At 43.4% G+C, this 22,565-nt stretch overlaps 1 protein-coding gene across 1 annotated transcript in view; it reads left to right on the forward strand.

The window, feature by feature from the left end:
- Sorl1 (sortilin related receptor 1) overlaps nucleotides 1-20,716 on the forward strand; it is a 163,196-nt gene extending 142,480 nt beyond the window's left edge. Inside the window, exons 39-48 of the mRNA XM_078047182.1 lie at nucleotides 508-590; nucleotides 1,812-1,908; nucleotides 4,281-4,465; nucleotides 6,708-6,827; nucleotides 7,621-7,785; nucleotides 9,154-9,328; nucleotides 10,219-10,325; nucleotides 12,711-12,903; nucleotides 15,022-15,234; nucleotides 16,573-20,716. Coding sequence (XP_077903308.1) covers nucleotides 508-590; nucleotides 1,812-1,908; nucleotides 4,281-4,465; nucleotides 6,708-6,827; nucleotides 7,621-7,785; nucleotides 9,154-9,328; nucleotides 10,219-10,325; nucleotides 12,711-12,903; nucleotides 15,022-15,234; nucleotides 16,573-16,640 — 1,406 coding nt within the window. The 3' untranslated portion in view covers nucleotides 16,641-20,716. The remainder of the gene's footprint in view (nucleotides 1-507; nucleotides 591-1,811; nucleotides 1,909-4,280; nucleotides 4,466-6,707; nucleotides 6,828-7,620; nucleotides 7,786-9,153; nucleotides 9,329-10,218; nucleotides 10,326-12,710; nucleotides 12,904-15,021; nucleotides 15,235-16,572) is intronic.
- The last annotated feature ends 1,849 nt before the right edge of the window (nucleotides 20,717-22,565 follow it).

The following is a 22,565-nucleotide window of genomic DNA, read 5'->3' on the forward strand; positions in this document are numbered from 1 at the left end:
GCTCAAAGGAGATAAGTCACTTGCCCCAGATTACCCAGCTGTTAAATATCAGCAAACAGAACTTTGAACTCAAGTTTGCTGACTCCAGAGGCCACATTCTTATTTTGCAGCACATCTGTTTATCATTTCTGATTCATCTCATTGTCATCCTTCCAAAAGGGGTTGAGGCTGCTGGGACTGTGTCAGTGCCAGTAAAGGTGGTGCTCACAGTGATCTCTTTACCTTAAGAACCAGGTTGAAGCCAGGCTGCTTGGGACGGTTACATAATGGAACTTTTCTGCTTGACCTAATTTCCCGACTGAGCCAAGATTGTTGTGTATACACCAGGCAATGGTGGGCCCAACCTCAGCTTCAGGGTAACAGTGGTATAGAGATAGTAAAGACAGCTGAAGAAGTGCCTTTTCTTCCCCAACTGAAAGATGGCTTTGTCTGTTGAGTTGAAAACTGAATTCTGCCTTCCTCCCTTTTCATTGCATGGTTACTCTTTGAATTCCCTTTTGTTTTCAGTGATTCCACCACCAGATATCCACATTGACAGCTATGGTGAGAATTCTCTAAGCTTTACCCTGACCATGGATGGTGACATCAAGGTAATGTGGAAAGTTCAAACCATCAGTTGGGTGGGGCTTTACTTTGTATGGGAACCAAGGTGACGTAGCACATTAAGATTAAGAAAAATGAATGACTTGATCTGGTGAAGCTAGAGTACCTGAATAGGTTGGTTCTTTCCCCCATGAAGAGCAACTTGAGTCTCCACATGTAATTATTCTGCCTCAGCCTGGTGCCTTTTTTTTTTCTTTAACCATATAATTAAATGGTTCACAGCTACAGTGCAAATAAAGAGTTGGTGTTAATAGAATATGTATGCCCTGTAATTTCCAGCTTTATTGGATTTCCTGGTACTAAGTGCCAATACAGAGGTTCCCACAGTGGAAGAGCAGCTTTCTTGTGAGCGTCAGATACTTGGAAACACATCCACTTTAGGTCCCCACCTAGCCACTTGGTTCCCTCCTCCTGCACCAGCAGACCATGGGCTTGGCCCCTCTGCACAGCCAGCTCCACCGTGGTTGTGTGTCCTCCCGCTCTCTCAAGTTGAACCCACTTTCCAGATGCTCATTTTTGCCTGCTCCTCTTTGCATCCCTCCCCATCCATGAAGTTGTGATGGGACAAACAGCCTTCTGAGTCGTTGTGCCATCTACCTAACTGCAATTTAGTGTCACACCTTTGACTTCCAGAGAGGGTTGGTACAAGAGATGGGTGGCCTTAATGTCTTGCTCCTTATTTATAGTCTTTGGTCTTGAAAATGCTTTTATTTTGTTGATTGTCCCATATTTAAAGATCTATAGATCACAACCTTCTCTGAGCTCTGGACTTAAAAGAAGTATTTTTTCTTCGTGTGTGGATGTGTTTACTCCTGTGGGGAAGTAAGAGCTCACCAGCCAGCTTTGTATTGAACTGTTAGCCTTGACTGCAGGGATAGCCCCAGCTGAGTTTTTCCCTTAATTATCTTGGCCTAATTATCTTTGCATTTTTTTCCCCTTTTTCACCTTTATTAATTGGTTCTTGTCTTTCTATTCTGTATTCATTTTCTGTTTGTTAAATACATTTTATATTATAAATGATCTCACATTTGTTTTTAGAAGTAGATGGAGGATGGCTAAATACTAATGGTAGCACAAATAGAAATTGTTTAAAAAGAAACCGCCCATCCATTGAAAAAAATGAGACATCTAAAGAAGCCTGCTTTTTGTAGTTGGTGAATCGCATGGCTGTTCGCTGATTATGATATGCGTCTCCCATATCTTGGCAGGTGAATGGCTATGTGGTGAACCTTTTCTGGACATTTGACGCCCACAAACAAGAGAAGAAAACCTTGAACTTCCGAGGGAGCATACTGTCTCATAAAGGTAACACTTTGTATCTCGTGGTACTTGAGCAGGAAGAAGCGAAGGTTGCACCAACACTTTCCTGGCAGCAGAGCATGTGTGGGGTGCTGGGCAGAGTTCTCTGGAGGTGGTTTTGCATGGCCAGGTCCTTGTCCACTGAGGGCACAGTAAAAGGACTCCTGACTCTAGTTAGAAGGCTTCACTCACTGGTAGCTCAATCCTCCTCCTAACCCATTGGCCTTAAGTGGAAGTGGCAGGCTCCAGGCTCCAGAGAAGAACTGGAAAGAGACCAGATTAACTGTTGGCACATGATTTTTGTGCTTCATCAGAACAGATTCCTAGATTTAGTTGTCTGTCTCTTTCTAGCCTAGTTCAGTCCCCTTGTAATAAGAGGTAGCATGAGACTTGGGACATGATTGGCATTCAGAAAATATTTGTTGACTGAATGAGTGGACAGACAAATCAAAGAAGGGAGGGGTCCAGTCCTTGCATCTGCAAAGAGCATGCCTTGACTAAAATTTTTGTGTCTGAAAATGGGCTAAAGGGTGGATTTTATTTCTAAGACAAAAAGTTGAGTACTAAGAGCTGTCTGTGAATGTTGAGAACGACACAGGAGCGTCCCCCGTCCCTCTGCTTCTAGCCTGTTTGAAAAGTATTTTCAGTCAGTTTTATTCATTTCTTGTTTTTGTCTTATAAGACGGAAACTATAGGTTTTCTGTAATTGTCCCTTGTTTTTTCTTATTTGAAACTGAATATTTACTAGATTAAATAATTTGTATAAGGAGTCCATGCAAGGGGGAAAAATTACATTCAGCACCTACTGTGTGCTTTTACCAAGGTGTTACTGGGGCTATTGTCTCACATAACCCAAGTAATAATTCTGTGAGGGGTGCTCATCTTTTGGAGGCATAACACAGGTTCAGAGAATGAGCAGTGCTCTCACAAGGCAGCAGAGCCAGGATTGGAACCCATATCTTTCCAGTTCCAAAGCCTGTGACCCGTTGCCTCAGTGTTACACCAATATAATTAGCAAAGTTAGGCATAATCTTGGTAGCTGTTGCCTGAAATCTATGAAGAGGCAGCTCAATGCAGGGCTTCACGCCAGGTACTTTACTTTTAATCCCCGCAACAGCCAGCTGCTATTCAAGTACTATTATTTTTCCTCCATCTTACAAACAGGAAAACAGGCCAGAGGGGTTTAAATACTTTACCAAGGATGTTTTAGTCACTGCTATGACTAAAATATCTGACCAGACCATTTTAAAGGAGGAAAAGTTTATTGAGGGCTCACAGTTTCAGAGGTCTCAGTCCATAGAAGGCTGGCTCCATTCCTCGGGGCTCCAGGCAGGCACAACATGGAGGAAGCAGCTCACACGGTGATCAAGAAGCAGAGAGAGAGACTCCACTTGTCGGAAACGAGTATATACCCCACAGTCACACCCCAGTTCCCAGCTCCTCCAGCCACACCCTACCCCTTCAGTTACCACTCAGTTAATCCCTGTCAGGGGATTAATTTATTCATTGGGTTAATGCTCTCAACAACCCAATCATTTTTCCTCTGAACCTTCTTGCATTGTTTCACACGTGAGCTTTTGGGGACACCTCACATCCAAACCATAACAGAGGTACAGCCACAAGGGGTAAAGTTAAGCCTTGAACCCTCGTCCTTCTAATTCCAAAGGTTATTCTGTTAACATGTTCTCCCTTTGTTCACTCTTAATGTAGTTTAGGGAATACATGTTTATTTCAGAAAATGTTAGAAGGCATAAAATGTGTAATGGAATTTTCTTTAATTTCACTTTATATTTCAGATATTTCCACTTTTTTTTTACACATTGATCTCTCTATCTTTACAAAATCAGAATAATACTATATATAGTTTATCCTTCTGTTTTCATGTAACATAAGGATTTTCCAGTGTCAATAAATATTCTTTGGAACAAATTTTAGAGGTTGCATAGTAGTTTGTGGGACACACATGATTTAGCTCTTGCCCTGTGGCCAGTCAGGTCAAGCAGTTTATTCTACTGCAACAGACATTGAGATGATCTCCTCATTTGCAGATTTTTGAGTCCCTCTCTGATTTTATGGCATAATTGATTGGAAGGGCATGATTTTTCAAGACTCCTCTAATACAGGGCCAATGGCTATCCAGGAGTGTTTTACCTATTTTATCCTGAGATGGTCAGCTGTAAGAGAAATTTCCCAGTGCCCTTGAGGTTGTATTACATGACTGCTCATCTGTAAATAAGTGTTAAATAAACTTGTAAATTAACAAAGTCCTACATGACTGACTAAATTGAGAGATTATTTTTTTTAAATAGCACGTGTATATTGACACAAATTCTGAATTAACACCCCGCCTCTCTTCGGGCATCTCCTTGTTTTCACAGTTGGTAATCTGACAGCTCATACATCCTACGAGATTTCTGCTTGGGCCAAGACTGACTTGGGAGACAGTCCTCTGGCGTTTGAGCATGTGGTAACCAGAGGGGTTCGCCCACCTGCTCCAAGCCTCAAAGCCAAGGCCATCAACCAGACTGCAGTGGAATGCTCTTGGACTGGCCCCAGGAATGTGGTAAGTCTGCCAGAGTGACCATCACAGCTTGAGTGTGGACCTTCCCTTGATGTAAGGCCACAGGACAGACCCAGGGCTCCTTTCTGCTGCTGGTTCTTCCTTTCCTACCCCACACAAACCATCCTCTTGGTTAGCTCTGGAGGCACCTGCCATCCCAGCCCCAGTATCCCTTACCATGCCCTGTCCTGGCTTCTAAGAAATAGTACCACATGTTGTTGTTACTGTGTAGACCTCATGCAGGTAGAGGGTGGCATATTTCTGTGCTTGGGGACTCAACTTGGATCACGGACTTCATGAGAAGTTTTATTTAACAACCTCTGCTCTTTTATATGACTCAGAAGGTGATGCCGAGGCAGCCCTTAGCCCTCTTGGGGATTCCCTTTTACCTCAAAGTAGATTCTACTTGCAAAGGGACCTTTTTCTCTATTGAGAAACCCAGCTCGGGAGGGTCGTCTGTCACACCCAGCTATCTTCCCAGAGTAGGGCATAATGTAGGAATGCTGGAACACCACTTAATCTCAGGGTCACTGATTACGTGTGACCTTGGAGAAGCAGCCATACTGTGCTGGTCCTGACTTGTGCTCTGGTCACATGCATCATAGCTTTCATAGGTGAGAGATCAAAGGAGCTGCCTGTGGGAACTTTCACTTCCGGCTCTTTCTTCAGTTCACTGAGCACTCTGCTCTGGCAGCCCTTGGTTTTCCTCTTCACCTCAAGAACTGCCATCGCCACTGTCCATGTGGGGAACCTTCTTATTCCTCGGTTCTTGTATTCCATGAACCCGTTCCTGCCCATCGCCACCCTACCCCATGGAGCCATAGGCCCCATCACAGTGAGGCGTTATCCTGAGCTCTGAGCCTCCACACTGACTACAGCATCCCATCTGAGCTTCGTGGCTCCCTCATTTCTCCATTCCTGTTCCATTTGCATTTGCTTTCTGACTCCTTTTCCCCACTTCCCCACCTATGCTCAGTTAATCACTCCTGGGGCCTCCTTTCCTCTTTCACTACCCTTGTTCTCCCCTCTCCAGTTCTTCTGATGCTGAGCAGAGTTAGGGAAAATTGCACTGTTATCTGGCCTTGGAAATACTTTGCACATCCTGATCAGTCCCCTGTCCCTTTCTGTCACTCCTCCAAACTTGTATAATTTTCAGCCCCATCTTTTTGCTCACGTGCTCTTGGAGAAAATGCTCTGATTCTTCTTACAAAGAAACTTCCTCAACTCCTACCCTTTCATCACAAGCTCACTCAGCTTTCACGCCCTGCTGCAAGCCTCATCAGATCCCCTTTCCCCACTGGAAACTCTGGGTGTTTCCTACATGTACCAGCAGAAGTAAGAATGGCTGCGTTAACAGGGGAACTGAAAGAAACCATTCTTTAAACAGTTTGTTTCCCTCTCAATTAAAACAAGTTTGGAGGTAAGCAGTCCAGGGCTCCTGTTATAGCAGCACAGTTGGGTCCGGGACAGGTTCCAGCCATCTCCAGCCTGTGGCATCCATCTTCAATGTCACCGCATGGTCCAGGAGCTCTCCTAGAGCCACAGCTATTACCTGTACTTGAGGCAGCAAGAAGGGCCCTCTCTCCATTATAATGAGCCCTCCCAGACCTTCCCACAGGACACTTCTAGTTACATCTCCTTGGCTGGAACCATCACGTGGCCTCCCTTAGCTCCCAGGGAGTGGGAAGTTCAGACTTTCTTTCCAAGTAGTTCTCACTAAGAACCACGGTTCTACTAAAAAACGAAGAACTGGCATCTTCCGGGACCTGACAGTGCCTTTTCTCCTGTGTTTCCTCCACACGCTTGTGAGATTATCATGCTCACTCTACAAACTCTGTGGATTTCCTGTCCACTCTGCACATCCAAAATAAAATTTGGCTCTCCATGTCCCTGCTGCACTGTGCTAGCATGTACCCCCTCTTTGGTAAGCCCCCTCTTGGCTCTGGCTCATTATGCCCTCTTTTAGTGTTTTATCTGATGCTCTGAATGCACCTTGTTATATGCCTGTTTTTCTTCCGTGCCTGATTCTCCTCAAGAATGAGCTCTCTGGGGACAGAGAGCGCATGGTGTTGACCTGTGCTGATGCACGTGCAGCTCTGTAAGTGCTGTCAGCGTAATGAATATGGAAGGAAAACTTCTCTTGGAGCTCTTTAGAAGCATTTGCAGGATCTTAAATGAGGGATTTTGAGATCATGAGGTCGCTGGCCCATGTGCTGATGTTGTTTCCATTCTCTGCTTTTATCAGGTTTATGGTATCTTCTATGCTACATCCTTTCTTGACCTCTATCGAAACCCGAAGAGCTTGACTACTTCACTCCATAACATGACAGTCATCGTCAGTCAGGATGAGCAGTATTTGTTTCTGGTAAGTTTCCCGAACGAGAGGCAAAAGGAGTTCCCATTTTTTAAGGGATATCTTAAGTCCTGGGTTCCTGAGTTCAACCTGGATCTGGGGAGCTGGACATCTAGATTCCAGCATTGGTGTGCATGATAGCAGGAAAGTTCTTCATAAGCATCACAAACACCCAGCTGCAGCTCCCTAAGGGAGGACTGATAACAGAGACAGATAAATCAAAACCTTTTGTCAGATTCCATTTCTTGGAATTTACCCCACATACTTTTATACATGTGCCAAGACAGATGGAAAAAGATGTTTGGTCCATTAGCACTTGTGACATTAAAAAGACTTGAAACAACTTAAATGTACATCAAGAGAGGAATGGCTAAAAATATTATGGCTTGTCCAGGAAATGGAACACAGAGCAACAAAAGAAAGACAGCTCCAAAGGTATTGATATGGAAAAACTGCTAACCTGTGTCAAGGATCAGAAGTGAGGGGCAAAATATGTGTACTGTTTCCTCAGTTGTGTAAGATTATTTAAGAAAGACTACATAGACACACGCATACGGACGGGCATATATTATGAATTTATACACTCACATCTATGTCTGTGTGTGCATAGGATATTTCTGGAAGGAAGCATAAAAAAACTGTGAGCAGTGGCAAACGGTCTGGGCTAGGTTGGGAATTACTTTATATTTTACTTCTTTTTTTATGAGTTGAATTTTAGTTGGTGTACGTCACTTTTATTGAGAGCATAGTGAAGATTGTGTGAACTCACATGGTATCATTTTTCTGTGTGTGTACTTGGCCGTAGGTCCGGGTGGTGGTACCTTACCAAGGGCCATCCTCTGACTATGTTGTGGTGAAGATGATCCCAGACAGCAGGCTTCCACCCCGTCACCTGCATGTGGTTCATACAGGCAAAACCTCGGCTGTCATCAAGTGGGAATCACCATACGACTCTCCTGACCAGGACTTGGTGAGCAGGCTAGGCATCTAGGCAGCCTGGCTTATTCTTAGCATGCCTTGGGAAGGGCTAAAGAGAGTCCAGCAATGGATAGGAAACACAGGCCTGGAGGTGGAGTCAGCAGGACTCACCCCATTTCTGACTTGATCATATTCTTAGAGTTGCCTCGTCTTAGTTGGTGCTCCTCTGTTTTTCCTGGCTGCCATATTAACTTATCCCCTTCCTTGACCCTCTGAGACACAGGTCATCAAACAAAGGCCCACAGACCAAATTCAGCTTATTTTCTTTAAATAAAGCTTTATTGGAACCAGGCCACACCCGTCTGTTTACATATTGTCTGTGTTTGCTCTCATGCTTCAAACAGCAGAGTTAATTAGTGACCACACTGGTCCTCATCTGGCCCCCAACACCTAAAATATTTACCTTTTCTGAAAGTTTGCTGACCCTGTTTAGAGAAGGGGCCTTGATCCTAGGAAACACCTCCCAGTTCTCCTTGCTTCAGATTGCTTTTTCCTTTGCCCCTCTTCATATTGGGGGTGGTCAGTTTTAATAATGCTTGATTTCTAAGACTCCTTGACTTTCTGCTTCTTCCTGATGACTAGGTTTCCTGTGCTTACTGCGTGTCCCTTTATTCCCTGCCCTCATATATAAAGAAGCAGCCTGGGAGAGTTACATAGAGCTTTTTGTCCAGTAGAGTCAGCATTGAACACTTGTTCATTGTTTTTCCACTGACAATACCATAACTGTTGCAGTGTTGGAGATACAGAAGTCAAGTACTGAATTTCAGTGTTCTCATTTGTCCTAACCTAGTTCCTGATGCCACAGTAAATGTGGCTTTTCCTGGTGACTTTTTCTTTTTTCCCTCAAATCTGTGTAAGTTCTGAGTACATATTTGTTAAAAAGGCTGGCCCTGGCTACCCCAAAGACATATCAAAGAACAGAGTCAGACTTTGGGACTCAGAATATTATGGAGGGTCACAGTCACTCTGTAGTCAGCCCTCTGTACCCGTAGGTTCCATATCATGGATTCAACCAAAGGCAGATTGAAAATATTCGAAAAACAAATTGTCTACACTGAACATGTACAGGTGTTTTCTTTTGTCATTTTTTCCTAAACAATACTGTATATCAACATTTACATTGTAATAGCTATTACAAGTAATCTAGTGATGACGTTGAGTATATAGGAAGACGTCTGTAGACTGTAGGCAAACATTACACCATTTTGTATAAGGGATGTGGTATCCACAAGGGCCCTAGAACCAGGTCCCTAGAGATGAGGGATACCTGTACTTGGGTTACATTGTCTGCCATTGAACTATGAAGAATGAAGAATACCAAGTTTCTGATTACCACTCTGATTTTTTTTTTTTGTCCTAGTTCTATGCAATTGCAGTTAAAGATCTGATAAGAAAGACTGACAGGAGCTACAAAGTAAAATCCCGCAACAGTACCATGGAGTACACCCTTAACAAGTTGGAACCTGGAGGGAAATACCATGTCATTGTCCAGCTGGGGAACATGAGCAAAGATTCCAGCATAAAAATCACCACAGGTAAGTAAAAGAGAGATAAGAAGCCTTCCTGCCCAGCAGAATGCCCATGGTGCTGGACCACCTGTCAGGAGCTGTCCATCAGGAATTGCCTACAGCCTGCAAACACTGCTCTTCAGTGTCCACACTGCAGCAGAACAGCAGATCTGGGCTGCAGTGAGATAGCCAGGGCCCAGGGGACTGGGGAGTGGCTCTTGTTTTCCATATTCTCCACATTCTAAAAACCTCCTCTCTCCTAGCTCGTTTTGGCATTAGTAGGGGAGAAGAGGAGGAAAGCACAAAAGAGTTAGGAAATATAACTGAATATTTACCACTCAGGCTGAGCATTGCATCTGAGGACATACCCTGACGTCACAGGGATTCATTGGTGCAGTCTGACATGGAAACGGAGGGAGACCAACATCTCGGGAAGTAAATTAGAGGGTAGTCAGTCTCAAATTCAGAAAGCAGATGATAAGCCCAGTTACTTAGACAACATCAGACAGTATCAGGAGTACTAGTAGTGGAGGCTCAGCCCCATTTGGGCTGTGGTATGAACAGGGGCCCTGGGTTTGCTCAGCTGCCATTCAAAGGAGCTGCAGAGTCCCTTTCCTGTTCCATCCCTCCCCTTCCCTCCATCCCCTGCCCCATCTTGGTTTTGTCCATCCTTATGTCTGAGAACTATTACTGTCCAAGCTTCTTGGCTAAGATTGTTCTATCCACAGCAAACAAGATGCCAATTGAAGGTATCTACCGTGTGCTAGCTAGGCTCTATGCTAGGCAGGTATGTGTTTTTTTCCTTCCTTAACCCAGACCTCTGAGGCTAGTATTATTTAATCTCTCTTTAACAACAGAAAAATGGAGGTTTAAGTATATATGCACTAACTGCATCCTATCTCATCTTTAATTTTCAGTTTCATTATCAGCACCTGATGCCTTAAAAATCATAACAGAAAATGATCACGTTCTTCTGTTTTGGAAAAGTCTAGCTTTAAAGGAAAAGCATTTTAATGAAAGCAGGGTAAGTTCCTCCCTTATTCACAATGACTTTGGAAATGTAATTGAAATGGTATTTTAGAGAAGAGCTCGTTAACAGCATGCTGGTGTAGAAAGTGTAAAAAAAGCGGGGGGAGGAAGAAAGTATAGGGCATCAACGTGAACTTGAGAATTAAAGGACCATTTCTATGGGATTGCTAATTAGCAAAATGTTTATATTGCACATTAAAGATGAGAATCTCTACACTAAGCACTTTTCAGTCTTGTACTTGTCTTCCCCAGAAGAAAGAAAAATGGGCTGGAGCCCTTGTTGTGCTTCCTGAAGCTGGGCCAGGGCTCAGCATTGGAACCAAGAGCCCACCTGCCCCAGTCACTCCGAGGCCTGGGGCTGTGGCCATGCTGCCATCATGGCACATCATCACTTCCTTCCAAAGGAAATAGAGGGAGTAGGAAATACTTGAATCTACTCTGTTGACTTATGAAAAACACCTTTTGCTTTGTTTTGTTTTGTCATTGGCAACCAATGCTGCATCCACATCAGGGGTTAGGGAAAGGAGAGCAGGATCTAGGTGATTTCCACCTGGTAGTGGACAGTCTTGAGTGGATCTAGGTTGGCTTCCCTGACCACAAGGCATGAGCTCAACAGGGACTCAACACAGCTGTGGCTCCCTGGAGGAACAGTGTAGACCAAGGGCCCAAGGGGCCTCAGCAGTCACAGTGCACTGTCACAAGCAAAGCTCAAGTCAAACTTGAAAATCCTCATCACTCTGTGAGAGTTTCCCAGCTACGACATGTAAATGGTAATATCCTTAGATACTAAGAATGTTGTTGGATCAATTCAAAATAAATGTTCCCATTTGAAAAAGGTATAGTTATGGAAGTAAAAAAATTCCAGCAGCAGTAAGCCAGAGGAGAAAGGTTTAACCTCACTGAGAGTCCAAACAACAAGGATGAGGCACTTGTATAAATCAGCAAAGATCCCGGGGGAAGAGTGTGTGTCATCAACGTGGGTGATCAGGGGAACAAAGCACTCAGAGAATACATGTTGGTTCACCCTCCTGGAAGGTCCTTTGGTAATATGTATCAAAAACATTGAAAGTGTTCACGCTTCTTGATCTAGCAATTCTTCCAGAAGTTTTCTCTTAGGAAGCAATGTGCATAAAAATTTATATGCATTAATTAATAATAGAAGAAACAACTCCCAACAGAAGAGAACTATTGAAATAAAGTTTAGGTTGTTGATGTTTGTGTAATCTAAATTATTTTCTTTATGTTATTGTGTGTTTTACAGATGTCCTAGACTGAATATATGTTAGATAGTCAGTATAAATTGCTAGTTTATAGAAATAACTACAGGGATGGGATGCCAGGCAGGTGCCATAAAGCCATGTTTGGCCTCCATTAGCCATTAGGTGATGCTGCCTGGGGATGGCAGAAGCCCAGCTTTTAGGTTGAGGTTGCATGTAGGTCAGTGTTCCATTCCTAGGAGAGGGTCCTGGCATCAGCATAGCTTGCCCTTTCCCCTTCTCTCTGGCTTGGAGTTGGGAGACTAGACAGGTCAACGTAATGTGAACAAGAAATCACTGATTACGCAGTGGTCCCCTATGAGGATAGAGATAATGGATGGAATCATTTTTGAGGCACTGGAAATGGATGTTTATAGCTTTGACACTGGAATCACTAGAGAAATCCAGTAGTCAGCCTGATGCCATCCAGCATCCTGGGTCAGCACTGTCAGAGGGTGACTTCCCTCACAGGAATTCAGGCAGGAGACTTCCGACATAGTCCAGAAGATTATCCCATCCCCTTCTCCCATGCACAGGTGCCTATGCCTTCTGAAATGTTTTTATCACAGCCAAGATGGTCAGACCTGGGATCAGCTTAGGAAGAGCTAGAAAGAAAGGAAGCAAGCTGGCAGTGGCCTTCCTAAATACTGCACTAAGGAGAAACTGTCCTTTCTGATTGTAAATTCCCTTGTCTTACCTATTGCTGGAGGCCACGCCGGGGGTGATCTAGTATGAGTCAAATCCCATACTACGAACTGTGGCTGAAGAGTCCAGGTTCTTTATGGTATTGAATATTGCTTGAGACAAGTGACTGCTGATCAGAACTTTGAGTGTATATATGCTGAAATAGCTTTCCTTGGGCCACACTTTTCACTTTTAGTCTTCAGTTCCCAAGTGGGTGCCGTTGCTAGTTGAAATGCTGGGATGGGAAAATTCCTGTTTTTTGAATGCAGTGTCTCCATGGTAATGTTTTAAAAAAAAAAAAAAAGCTAGTGAGAAACTCAAAGTGCTTTAGCATCTATAAAAGCTGCAGTAAGGGGCTCAGACATGGCTGGAACCAGTAGTAGAAGCTGTTGGGTTCCTTATTTGACTTCCTGAGCAGTCTTGTGTGTGTTTGTTTTCAGGGCTACGAGATACATATGTTTGATAGTGCCATGAATCTCACAGCTTACCTTGGGAATACTACTGACAATTTCTTTAAAATTTCCAACCTGAAGATGGGTCATAATTATACTTTCACTGTCCAAGCACGATGTCTTTTTGGCAGCCAGATCTGTGGGGAGCCTGCTGTCCTACTGTATGACGAGCTGGGGTCTGGTAAGTTGCCCTGCACCCAGTTTCTGCTGTCCCTTCTGGGGAAAGAGGAAGGATGTAGAATAGTCCAATGAACATGTGTCTATTTCTAAAGACACTTGAAATGTTCTCTCAGCTCAGGGGAAAGTCATTTAGGTCTCCATATCATGAGGTACAGATTTAGTTAACAAATTCTGAGCCAGGTATAGCATGAAGCTGAGTTTACAAGGTGACCATATTCTGATTGCAAAGTACGAGAAAGGGAACATTTTGTTTAAAATGGAGGTGCAATGTGAGAAACATCAGCTTAGCAAGAGTTTTGTTGTTCATTTTTGCAGGACTTCTCAGAGCCTCTAACATGCTAACACACCCTGTGATCCTGCAAGTCAGTAGTTCTTCTCCTCAGTGTGAAGAAACTGACCACCTAGCCCTCCGGTCATCTGAGTTGTCAGCCTCAGATCTGGATCCCAATTTGGGCCTGGGCTACGTCTTAGGAAACTCATAGATACCAGTGCTGGGCCATGCTCATGGTTTACCCAAAGTCTGTTTGCACCGGCATAGCTTGGCCAGGATTTCAACAAACATTTTGCCACTGGTCTTTTTAGTTACATTCACTCCCAGCCAAGAACTAACCAGGGCTCAAGCCAAAATCTTGTGTTAATTTGTTAAGTGTTCCAGCACATAATATTTCCTGGGTATGATCATGCAGAATACTCATCCTCCTAAAAGAGGGAGCCCTGCTGTCCACCTTCCTCTGGTGAATCATGGCGAATCAGAGGCTCTGAGAAGGTCCCACAAAAAACAGACAGCAGAACTCTTGTTAACCTCCTGTTTTCTTAGTAGCACCCAGTTTTCAAGTGAAACTAGCTAGCAACCTGTGCAGTATACTCCAGGAAAACCTGTTGTGAGGACCGGACCAGCTGCCTCTGAAATGAGGACCATCTGGAGCTCGCACTCCTGATGCCTCCACTGAGCTCCAGCCTTTTCTTATTTACCACTGCACAGTTGGGATGGCCTAGGACACATTAAATAAGAGTTTGACAGTATTTTTTCCAAAGTTTTTTTTTTTTAAAGAAAATAAACGAGAGAATTTTAAATAAAGGCATGAATATTAAATTGCTGGATTAGGTTTAGCAGAGATGACTGATCTCTGGACCATCTTTGTGAGTATCCTGCCAGGCTGAATCCCTGGGTAGCAGATCCCTTGGCTGGGCCACCTCCCACTACACTGGAGAATAACCCCCAAGCCTATGGAAACCTAGACCAGAAAAGTCCACAGTGCCTCCTTGGCTAAAAATGGACTCTTAAGCTCCATTTTCTTGCCTCAGGTTCAGACTAGCCCTGCTCCCTTAGGGGCTTTTGACATGAACAGTTTACCCCCTTTCAAGATGGCGGCCCCTTCCCCAACAAGGGTGTTGGAGAGGGATGGCTTGCCCCTGAGCCCCAGTGGTATGATTGTATCTGTAAATCATAATAAGACTGCATTTCTATAAGACCAGGGAAGTGGCCTCTTTGTTAGGTTATAAACATCTAAATGGCTTTGCAGAGAACTTTAAAAAATGTTAAAGGTGTATGGAAAGGTGATCTCCCTCATTTTTTTTTTTTTTTACTTAAGTTTAAAAAAAAAACCTTGTAAAACTTCACGAGCTGTTAAGTCAGTATTGTAGTAAAGGAATCTCGTTTGTATCACTTAATGGAGCTTCAGGTAATTGCAGTTCAGAGTGACTTTGGTGCCAAGTAGGGGGAAATAATTGCAATCTCGTTAATTAGTGGTCTGATTTCACATCCTCTTATGTAAGGCGAGCAAGTGGTCTTAAGTAATAATGCTAATGAAATCAATGTTGATACCCCAACAAAGGTCTCCCTTCCAAGAGATTATCTAAATAACCAACAAGGCAGTGATTAGGAGGCTAATGTAATTACCGCATTAGCATGCGCAAGGCCCATGGTCTGTCACTCAGGGCGAGTGGTTGGGAAACATTCAGGCCTTGTGCACATGCAGGAACGCGTCACAGCAGACAGGTGATTGGGTAGCTGTGCTGAACTTCTAGCTTTTTTGGTAGGTGGGGCCTTGCGGAGCCACCTGGTGCATTCTCCTACCCTCAGGAAGGAGGCTCATGGTTGGGAATTGTGCCTCTGCAGGGGGAGATACTGCAGCCATTCAGGCTACCAGATCTACTGATGTTGCTGCCGTAGTGGTTCCCATCCTGTTCCTGATACTGCTGAGCCTGGGGGTCGGCTTTGCCATCCTGTACACAAAGCATCGGAGGTTACAGAGCAGCTTCACTGCTTTTGCTAATAGCCACTACAGCTCGAGGCTGGGTTCAGCAATCTTCTCCTCGGGGGATGATCTGGGTAAGTGGCAGGGCCACTGATCCGATTGGGAAGTACCTGCCTCCAGCTTAACTTTTGACATGAGAGGAGTTGTTCATTAGCTAGTGATTCCCTGCTTAGGGTTAAACCATTTGGAACTCATGGCTTATACCTTGCTCCGAAATTAAAGTATTATGTTCTGTTTACTAGTGTAGTTTGACCTGAAATAGGGAAGAACTGGTAGGAGCGTGCCTTGTGTAGGAAGGCCATGGGCTTTAGACGCCCTGCTTATGGGAAAATTCTCAAGAACGTCCATCTGACTCGTCTTGTCTTGTTCTTCCCAGACCTGAGGTCAGACTGGTATATGCAGTGATTTTGAATTGTGTGGGTGCCTGGGCTGGAGAGCCTGGTAAAGACAAAAGTAGTGCTTCCCCAGTTGGCTTCTATCAGAAGTTGCCCTTTAGTGTGACTCTTTCCCCTTCCAGTTGGTAGTGCAGCCTCATCAGCCACTCTTTCTTTATGTTGTGATAACATGTATTGTGGGGGAAGGAAGGAGATCGTTTCGTCCCTTCTTAAAACCTTTGCACGCTGCTCTTCTTGAACACTAGGAGAACTTGTAAACCACTTTATATAAGAAAGTGGGTATTTTATTTAGCACCTCAACTCAGGCTGCTAAATGTGAGTTTGCATACTTACTTTTCCTATAAACCAGTTATGATTATTTTTCTTTGTTATAAAGACATTTATGTATTTCCTTTCACTGATCATATGAGATGAGCCCTGCTTACTTCTCAGCTGCCTTCCTTGCTTAATCAGTAAGGAATGGGTGGCTTCTTTGCTTGCCGCTGTTGGGGACAAAAAGTCTCACCCTGTTACCGAGCCATGCAGTCCCCACTAACTGTGGATCAGCATTTAGTTGCACAGGCTCATACCAGGAATGTCAAAGGGACAGCCATTAGTCTGGGAAGTGGGGCTCATAGTTCTTAATCCCCCTTCTTTTTCCCAAAACAGGTTGGGTTCAAAAGAGAAAGCAGACTGAAGTATGGTGTGCTAATGTTGGGTGTGAATAACTCAAATTGGGGAACCGAAAGTACCCATTTGTTTTAGAGTAGGCAATGAGATTCTTCTTCCTTCAAGTTTGACTTGCTTTATTTGTCTAATAAGTTAAAGCTGCCGCTAAAATAAGCTTGCTCACCTATTGATAGGGATGATGACCTAAGAGCAGCAGAGAGGAGCCGAGTTTAGGACTGATGATTGTGAGTGGCCAGCGATGCTGTGGGTTTAGCTGGGGGTGGGTAAGGTGGGGGTGGGCAGAGCAGTGGCTCATGGGCTCGGGTCCTGTGTGCTGGAACTCACAAAGCCTGACTGTTTTGTCTTTAGGGGAGGACGATGAAGATGCTCCTATGATTACTGGATTTTCAGACGACGTCCCCATGGTGATAGCCTGAAACAGCTTTCCTCACTAGAAACCAAATGGTGTAAATATTTTATTTGATAAAGATAGCTGATGGTTTATTTTAAAAGATGCACTTTGAGTTGCAATATGTTATTTTTATATGGGCCCAAAACAACAACAAAAAATTAAAAAAAGGAAAGAAAGGAATGAATAAACTTTGTAGGGATCAACTGTGAACTTCAAGCCAGGTTGATTTTAGTAACCAAATTGCTTTGATTTGACATTAATGTAGTCTTACATGGCTGTGCTTGCTGGGCATGCTTCTAAGTCTGTGAGATTATTTTGGTTCAATAAATTGGCCGTTCTTTTTATTTTTCTAAGACACAGAAATGTATTTAATAAAAAGTTCAAGAGAGAGTGATGGGTGGAATCCCTTCTCCTTGAGAGTGTGTTCAAATTTTACATTTTGTTTGGATTTAGTTTATGTGTAAGTGTTTGGGTGTCTTATGGGGGAAGGTTCTTTTATGTTATTTGTTAATTTATTGGGACTCTATATAAGGCCAGGCTTTAGTGGTCATCTGATACCACGCACTATAAGCCCCTCATCCAGAGTGTTGGGGGGTAGAGAACAGAAGATTTTGTTGCCATTCCAGAAGAATCCATTTTTATTCACTTGCGTGTCATGTAATGGTCTTTGGCAGAAGAGAGCTCTGAGTCATTGCTAGATTTAAGTTAGGCAGAGCTGCAGCTGGGGAAGCCCTGCAAGCCACAGGTGTTGATGTTAACCCTGGCATTTTACTGTATATGCCTCTGAACAAGGTGTAGCTCCAAAAGTTACCAGGTAATAGCACTGCTTTCTAATACACTGGGATCGTTGTCATTGTGAAAAATAAACTCTGGTTGTGGGAGAGAGTTCTAGATCTGTGCCATGATAGATAACACTGGCAAAAAATAGTATGTGATTTCTGCATTTTCAATTTTTGTTTTTACTCGCCACTAAAGAAGCTCAAATGTAAAATTTTATATTTGGTTTGAGGTGGCCACTGAATTGTCCTCAACAAAACATACTGAAGTGTGCAGTTATTTTGAATTGGGTCAGTGCCTTCTTTCTCTTTTTCTTTTCATCCACCTCGATTGCCTGTGCCCTCACCCATTCTATAGAGAAAGCGCTCAACATGCTCACAGCGATGGAGGCGATCTAACCACTCCCTCCAGTCCACAGTAGCAGCAGTACTGGGCTTTGTTCATTTATTCTCTCTAGAAGATAAGCTATGCTTTCATCCTTCTGCCATTAAAATGCCACCCCTGTATTCAAATCATGGTCGTTTGAAAGTTACGTGGATCCGTTGTGGACTGCTGCCTGTCTTTAGACTTGGTGTTGTGGGCACCAATGTCTAGCATTACTGTGACTTTTACTGTATGAACAACCTCACTGCAGAATTTCCTCCCAGCTGAGAAGCAGCAAGCTCTGGGAATATTCCAAAGTCACGCCGATGAATATGTGTCCTTTATATGCAAGCTTTGTGAAGCCTCATCTCCCCTTCAATGCAATGTGTCACCTTCTCACAGGTGTTTTGTTTGTTTTTTCTTTTTAACCAAAAGTATCATTCTTGGGTAGTAATAGAGTTTCATTCTGTCTAGGGATTGTTTGGAAAACGGAGAGCCAATTAAATTTTTTCGTTGTAAACATTTCTATCTTAGGTGGGGAGTATTTTGACCCGTAGACGTCAGGGTAGGCCTGTAGTTCCTGTTATGGAATGGCGGTGATGATGGGCCTTCCTCTGACTTATTTTCCTTCACTCCCCCTTTTTGATTTTTTTTTCTCTTCCAGACTGATTTTTTTTTTTTTTGGCTTTGTCTTGTCTTGCTTTGGAGCTTTTAAGTTCCAAGCCCTACCACCTCTGCTTTAATAAACTCATTAAGATGAACAGTATGGTGGGAGGCAAGTCATTAATTGAACCACTAGAAAGTCTATTTTTTTCTGCCAACTTTTGGTGGCATTTATAAAAAGCTGATGTAAAAGGCTCTGAGATATTGTTTTTAGTGATTCCACAGGCAAGCCTTTTTACAGAGCATACGTCTCCAGTTGGCAACTCCAGACATTTCAAGCATCCAGTTCTGGTCACCAGTGCCTCCCCATGCCTAGTGCACAGTCCTGTACAGGCGGCCATCACCCCTCTCCTTGGAAGACGCCACTGTGCTGTTTGAAAACAAGCAGCCTTTTAGGGCTAGAGTATTTTATATAAACAGAAGAGCTAAGGTCCTGAAGACTAAGCTAGATAGATGCAGCTAAGTGTAAATCATATATTTTTATGAACTTTTGAAGCACACATTCCTGTTTCCCTCCACATAGCTTTGTGGGGATTTTGATGTAACTATGCCATCTGCAAGATTCCAGAGGTTGGAGTAACAGTAGGAAATGAAACAGCCTTTGAAAGTGAAGCTGGATAACTTCACCTTTTGGAGATAACTCTTCATGGTGACCACTGGACCCTCTGGTTACTTGCAAAAAGGGGGTTTTGTACTGTGTGGGAGATGCCCATTTAGAATTCCCAGTGCACAGGGAAAGAATTTTATTCTATCCCAGAATACCAGGAAAGTCAGGTGCTCGCATCCCTGAAGGGGAATTGTACATGAGTTCTCTCTGGAAAATGATTTTGCTCTTTTCTGCATTGAACACACCTGGAGCTTTGTGAGACATGGATCCATGTGGATGAAAGTGACATAGTTCCAGAGTGAGGCCATGTCCGAGCAGATGGGTTTCCAGAAAGAGAGTAACTTCTGGGAACCCTGGTGACCTAGGTAGATAGTTGTGCTGCTGGGGAGCTGGCTGGAACCTCTGGAACCTTTTAGAAGAGTGGCTCCTAGGATTTCATCTCTGGTAGTATCACTAGGGATATTTGTGGAATGGACTGGGGCAGGAGACACATAGCTGCATGATCTCTCCTGACCATCATGTGTGGCCACGTACTCACCAGTTTAGGGACTGTAACCCTTCCCAAAACACTGGGCATTTGGAAGGAGCTGGGGAGAGCAATGGAATGGTGAGCCCTTTATAGATGAACTCCCATTTCTCCCTAGAGAATCCTGCTTTCAGACTCCCACCCAGAGGTCACTGCATCTAATAAGATTGTGTCTCCTGCACTTTCCTAAGAGCCAAAACCCCATTCTTTTAGGTTTGGTTGTTTCCTCCCCCATTAAGGGGGTCAGGGTGAATTCCCTAGAATTCTCTCCCTTAAACAGAGACTGGGGATAGGGTTGGTTCCCATAGAGAAGAGAGCCAGAGATATAACCAAACTGAATGCCACCCCCCCAGAGTGATTTTAGGAATTGACTCTAAAACTCTGCAGAATCTTCACTTGTGTTGAGATTGTATCTTGACATTCCTATCATGTTATTTTTCTTAACTGGAGTGTGTGCTGCCTTTCAGGTAAAATTTTTGTGTAATAAAAGCCAGTACATTAAGTTTATATAGACTACTTTCTATGCAAGACTGAGATATGGAATAGATAGCAAGATGTGCAGACTCTTGGGTCCATGGTCAGGATGTCATCTTTTGGAAGAAGTCACCACCACCGAGCATGGGTTGAGGGAGGATAGATTGTGCATATGTTTCTTCCCACTAATTTTGAGCAGCCATATTATGAATTTAATCATCAGAGCCAAGTAATAACCCAAGAATGGTATTAGTTTCATGTGTAATAGCTCAAATGGAATAAGCATGAATGCTGAAGCGGAACATGATCCTCAGATATTCCATGTCACTTCTCATTTAAGGACTCTTGTAAAGAATTATTAGAAACTTTAGGCAAAGTCAAAAAGTATTTGCAGCAAAATAAAGGCCTATTCTGCTCTTATTTAAAGTGAAGCACTGTATACTCTTTCCTCTCCAAAGCAAAATTAGGTATTTATAATTTCAATTGCCTTGGTAAGTTTCCAAGTCACTGATTTCTGCTGGAGATTTTACTATATTGTTGCACAATTTTAAGATAATTTTTGTCTCAATGTCAACTTTTTTCACTGAATAAAATTTAACTGGGTCAAAAAACGCCTACTTGAAAATCCACTCTATGTGCGTCTGGAGTTGCTCTTTTGAGTGCAATAAAGATGACTAATGTGGTCTCCGAACACCATCGATTTGTTTGTCTCTTTTAAGAGGTGTGTATGTCATAGATGACAGAACACTAAGACCTAGAGTCATTTTGGTATTAACCACCTGGTCTCAGATGTTGGATCCTTGAAGAACACAGTGTCTTCATATTAGCTGGAGTAGGAAGATGTCATGTGGTTGCTCTGTAGTAAGTGGAGTTCTTCTGTAGGGGTGGTAGCTCTCTTAGAGCTATAACTACATCTAAGAGACAATTTGCTAAGAGGGCAATTTTCAAATCTAAGAAAGCACAGCACTGTGGAAGAACTGGGTACCTATGAACACTCTTGGGGGTTTCCATAAACAATGAGGCCCTGTGCAAAAGAATGGCGAGCCAACCTCTAAGTCAAGATGGGAGCTGACTGGGTTGGGAGGGAAGGTTCTTCTGTTTTTGTTTTTAATTTTGACAACTCTGGCATGTTGCTTTTGTTCAGATATTGAGCCAAAACGAAATGCTGGTGTATTATTTAGTTTCATGGATGAGGGAAAAGAGGCTGAGAGAGGTTGAAGTCATTTACTGAGGGGAATCCAGAGTGCATGGCCAAGCCAGCCTTCAGTCCCAGGTATTTCTGACCCTACATCCTGTTCTGTGTTGCTTTGTCACACTAACCGCATGCCATCATTCAGTGTCAGAACAAACACATTCAGTCCAACATGTTGCAGACAAGGGAGACCTTCCGCCTGGGTGAATTGACCTGGTCACAGCCTTGCCTTAGGTTTTCTGGCTTTGATAACTTGTCATCTAATGCATGCTAGTGCATTCATCTCATGACTGAATGCAGCTTAACTAGTCTCCTGAGTGACCTGCAGCATCATGGTGTACATGACTATTTCCTTAAGAATTCACCACAGGAAATAGTTCTGGCACTTAGAATGTCACATGACCAGTGCATCTTCCCCCTTTAGAAGGATTTACCTAAGAGGCCAGTCACAACTAGAAGGTGACCTAGTGACATGGATGAAGAATAAAGGAAGTGGGGGGGTCCTGAGCCAAAACAATTAGTGCCCAGTAAATAATGAGTGACTGACTGACTAGTACTCCACAACAGGAACCATCTACTCTACTTGGACTCTGTGTCTAAAACCCCTAGGTCACAGCTGTCTGTGTCCGTTGTTATTAAGGCCTTTCCAATTGGGGTCTAATACTTGGAATCCATTTGACATGGTTTCTCTGGACAGGGCTTGGATACCATCTAGATCTGCCACTCTAACTCATTTCTGTTGAGTTACTGAGCAAACTCCTCCCTCCCAATGAAAAACCTATAGCTAATATTCACGTCTTCACATTGGGTTACAATAGAAACTTCCTGGCTTGAGAGCCACTGGATATGTCCGATTGTTGTTCTTATTTTGTGTTGATTTTGAAGTTTAATTCTGGGAGGACATTTCTGAGTCTTAGGAGACACCTTAATGTAGTTCCCACATTCTGATTACATCAGTCGGCCATAATTATGTGGTTCCCCAGCCTAAGGCAAATGAAGACCAGGAAGAGGTGGTCAAAGGCAAATGCCTCGAGGACAGGAGCAGAGAAGCTGAGAACCTTCAAGTTGGAGCTGAAGCACCTCCAACAAACACAACCAGTTGGGGCCATTTAACATAGGGATATTCCTGCACATGAAACAACCCATCCAATGAGCATTACAGTTGGTTCTCCTCTATTGAGCACCCATTTGCTAGACCATTAAAAAAAAACCTTGAATTCTGAAAGTGATCATTTGACTTAGGTATTGATTTTTGTTTTAAAAGAGAAAAGTCAGTTTTAAGAGAGATTGATATAGAAGAATAAATATGGCCAACAATACTTGAAGAAATATTGAACATATCTAGAAA

Source organism: Ictidomys tridecemlineatus, chromosome 4 (genome assembly GCF_052094955.1).
Source record: "Ictidomys tridecemlineatus isolate mIctTri1 chromosome 4, mIctTri1.hap1, whole genome shotgun sequence".
Taxonomy (NCBI): domain Eukaryota; kingdom Metazoa; phylum Chordata; class Mammalia; order Rodentia; family Sciuridae; genus Ictidomys; species Ictidomys tridecemlineatus.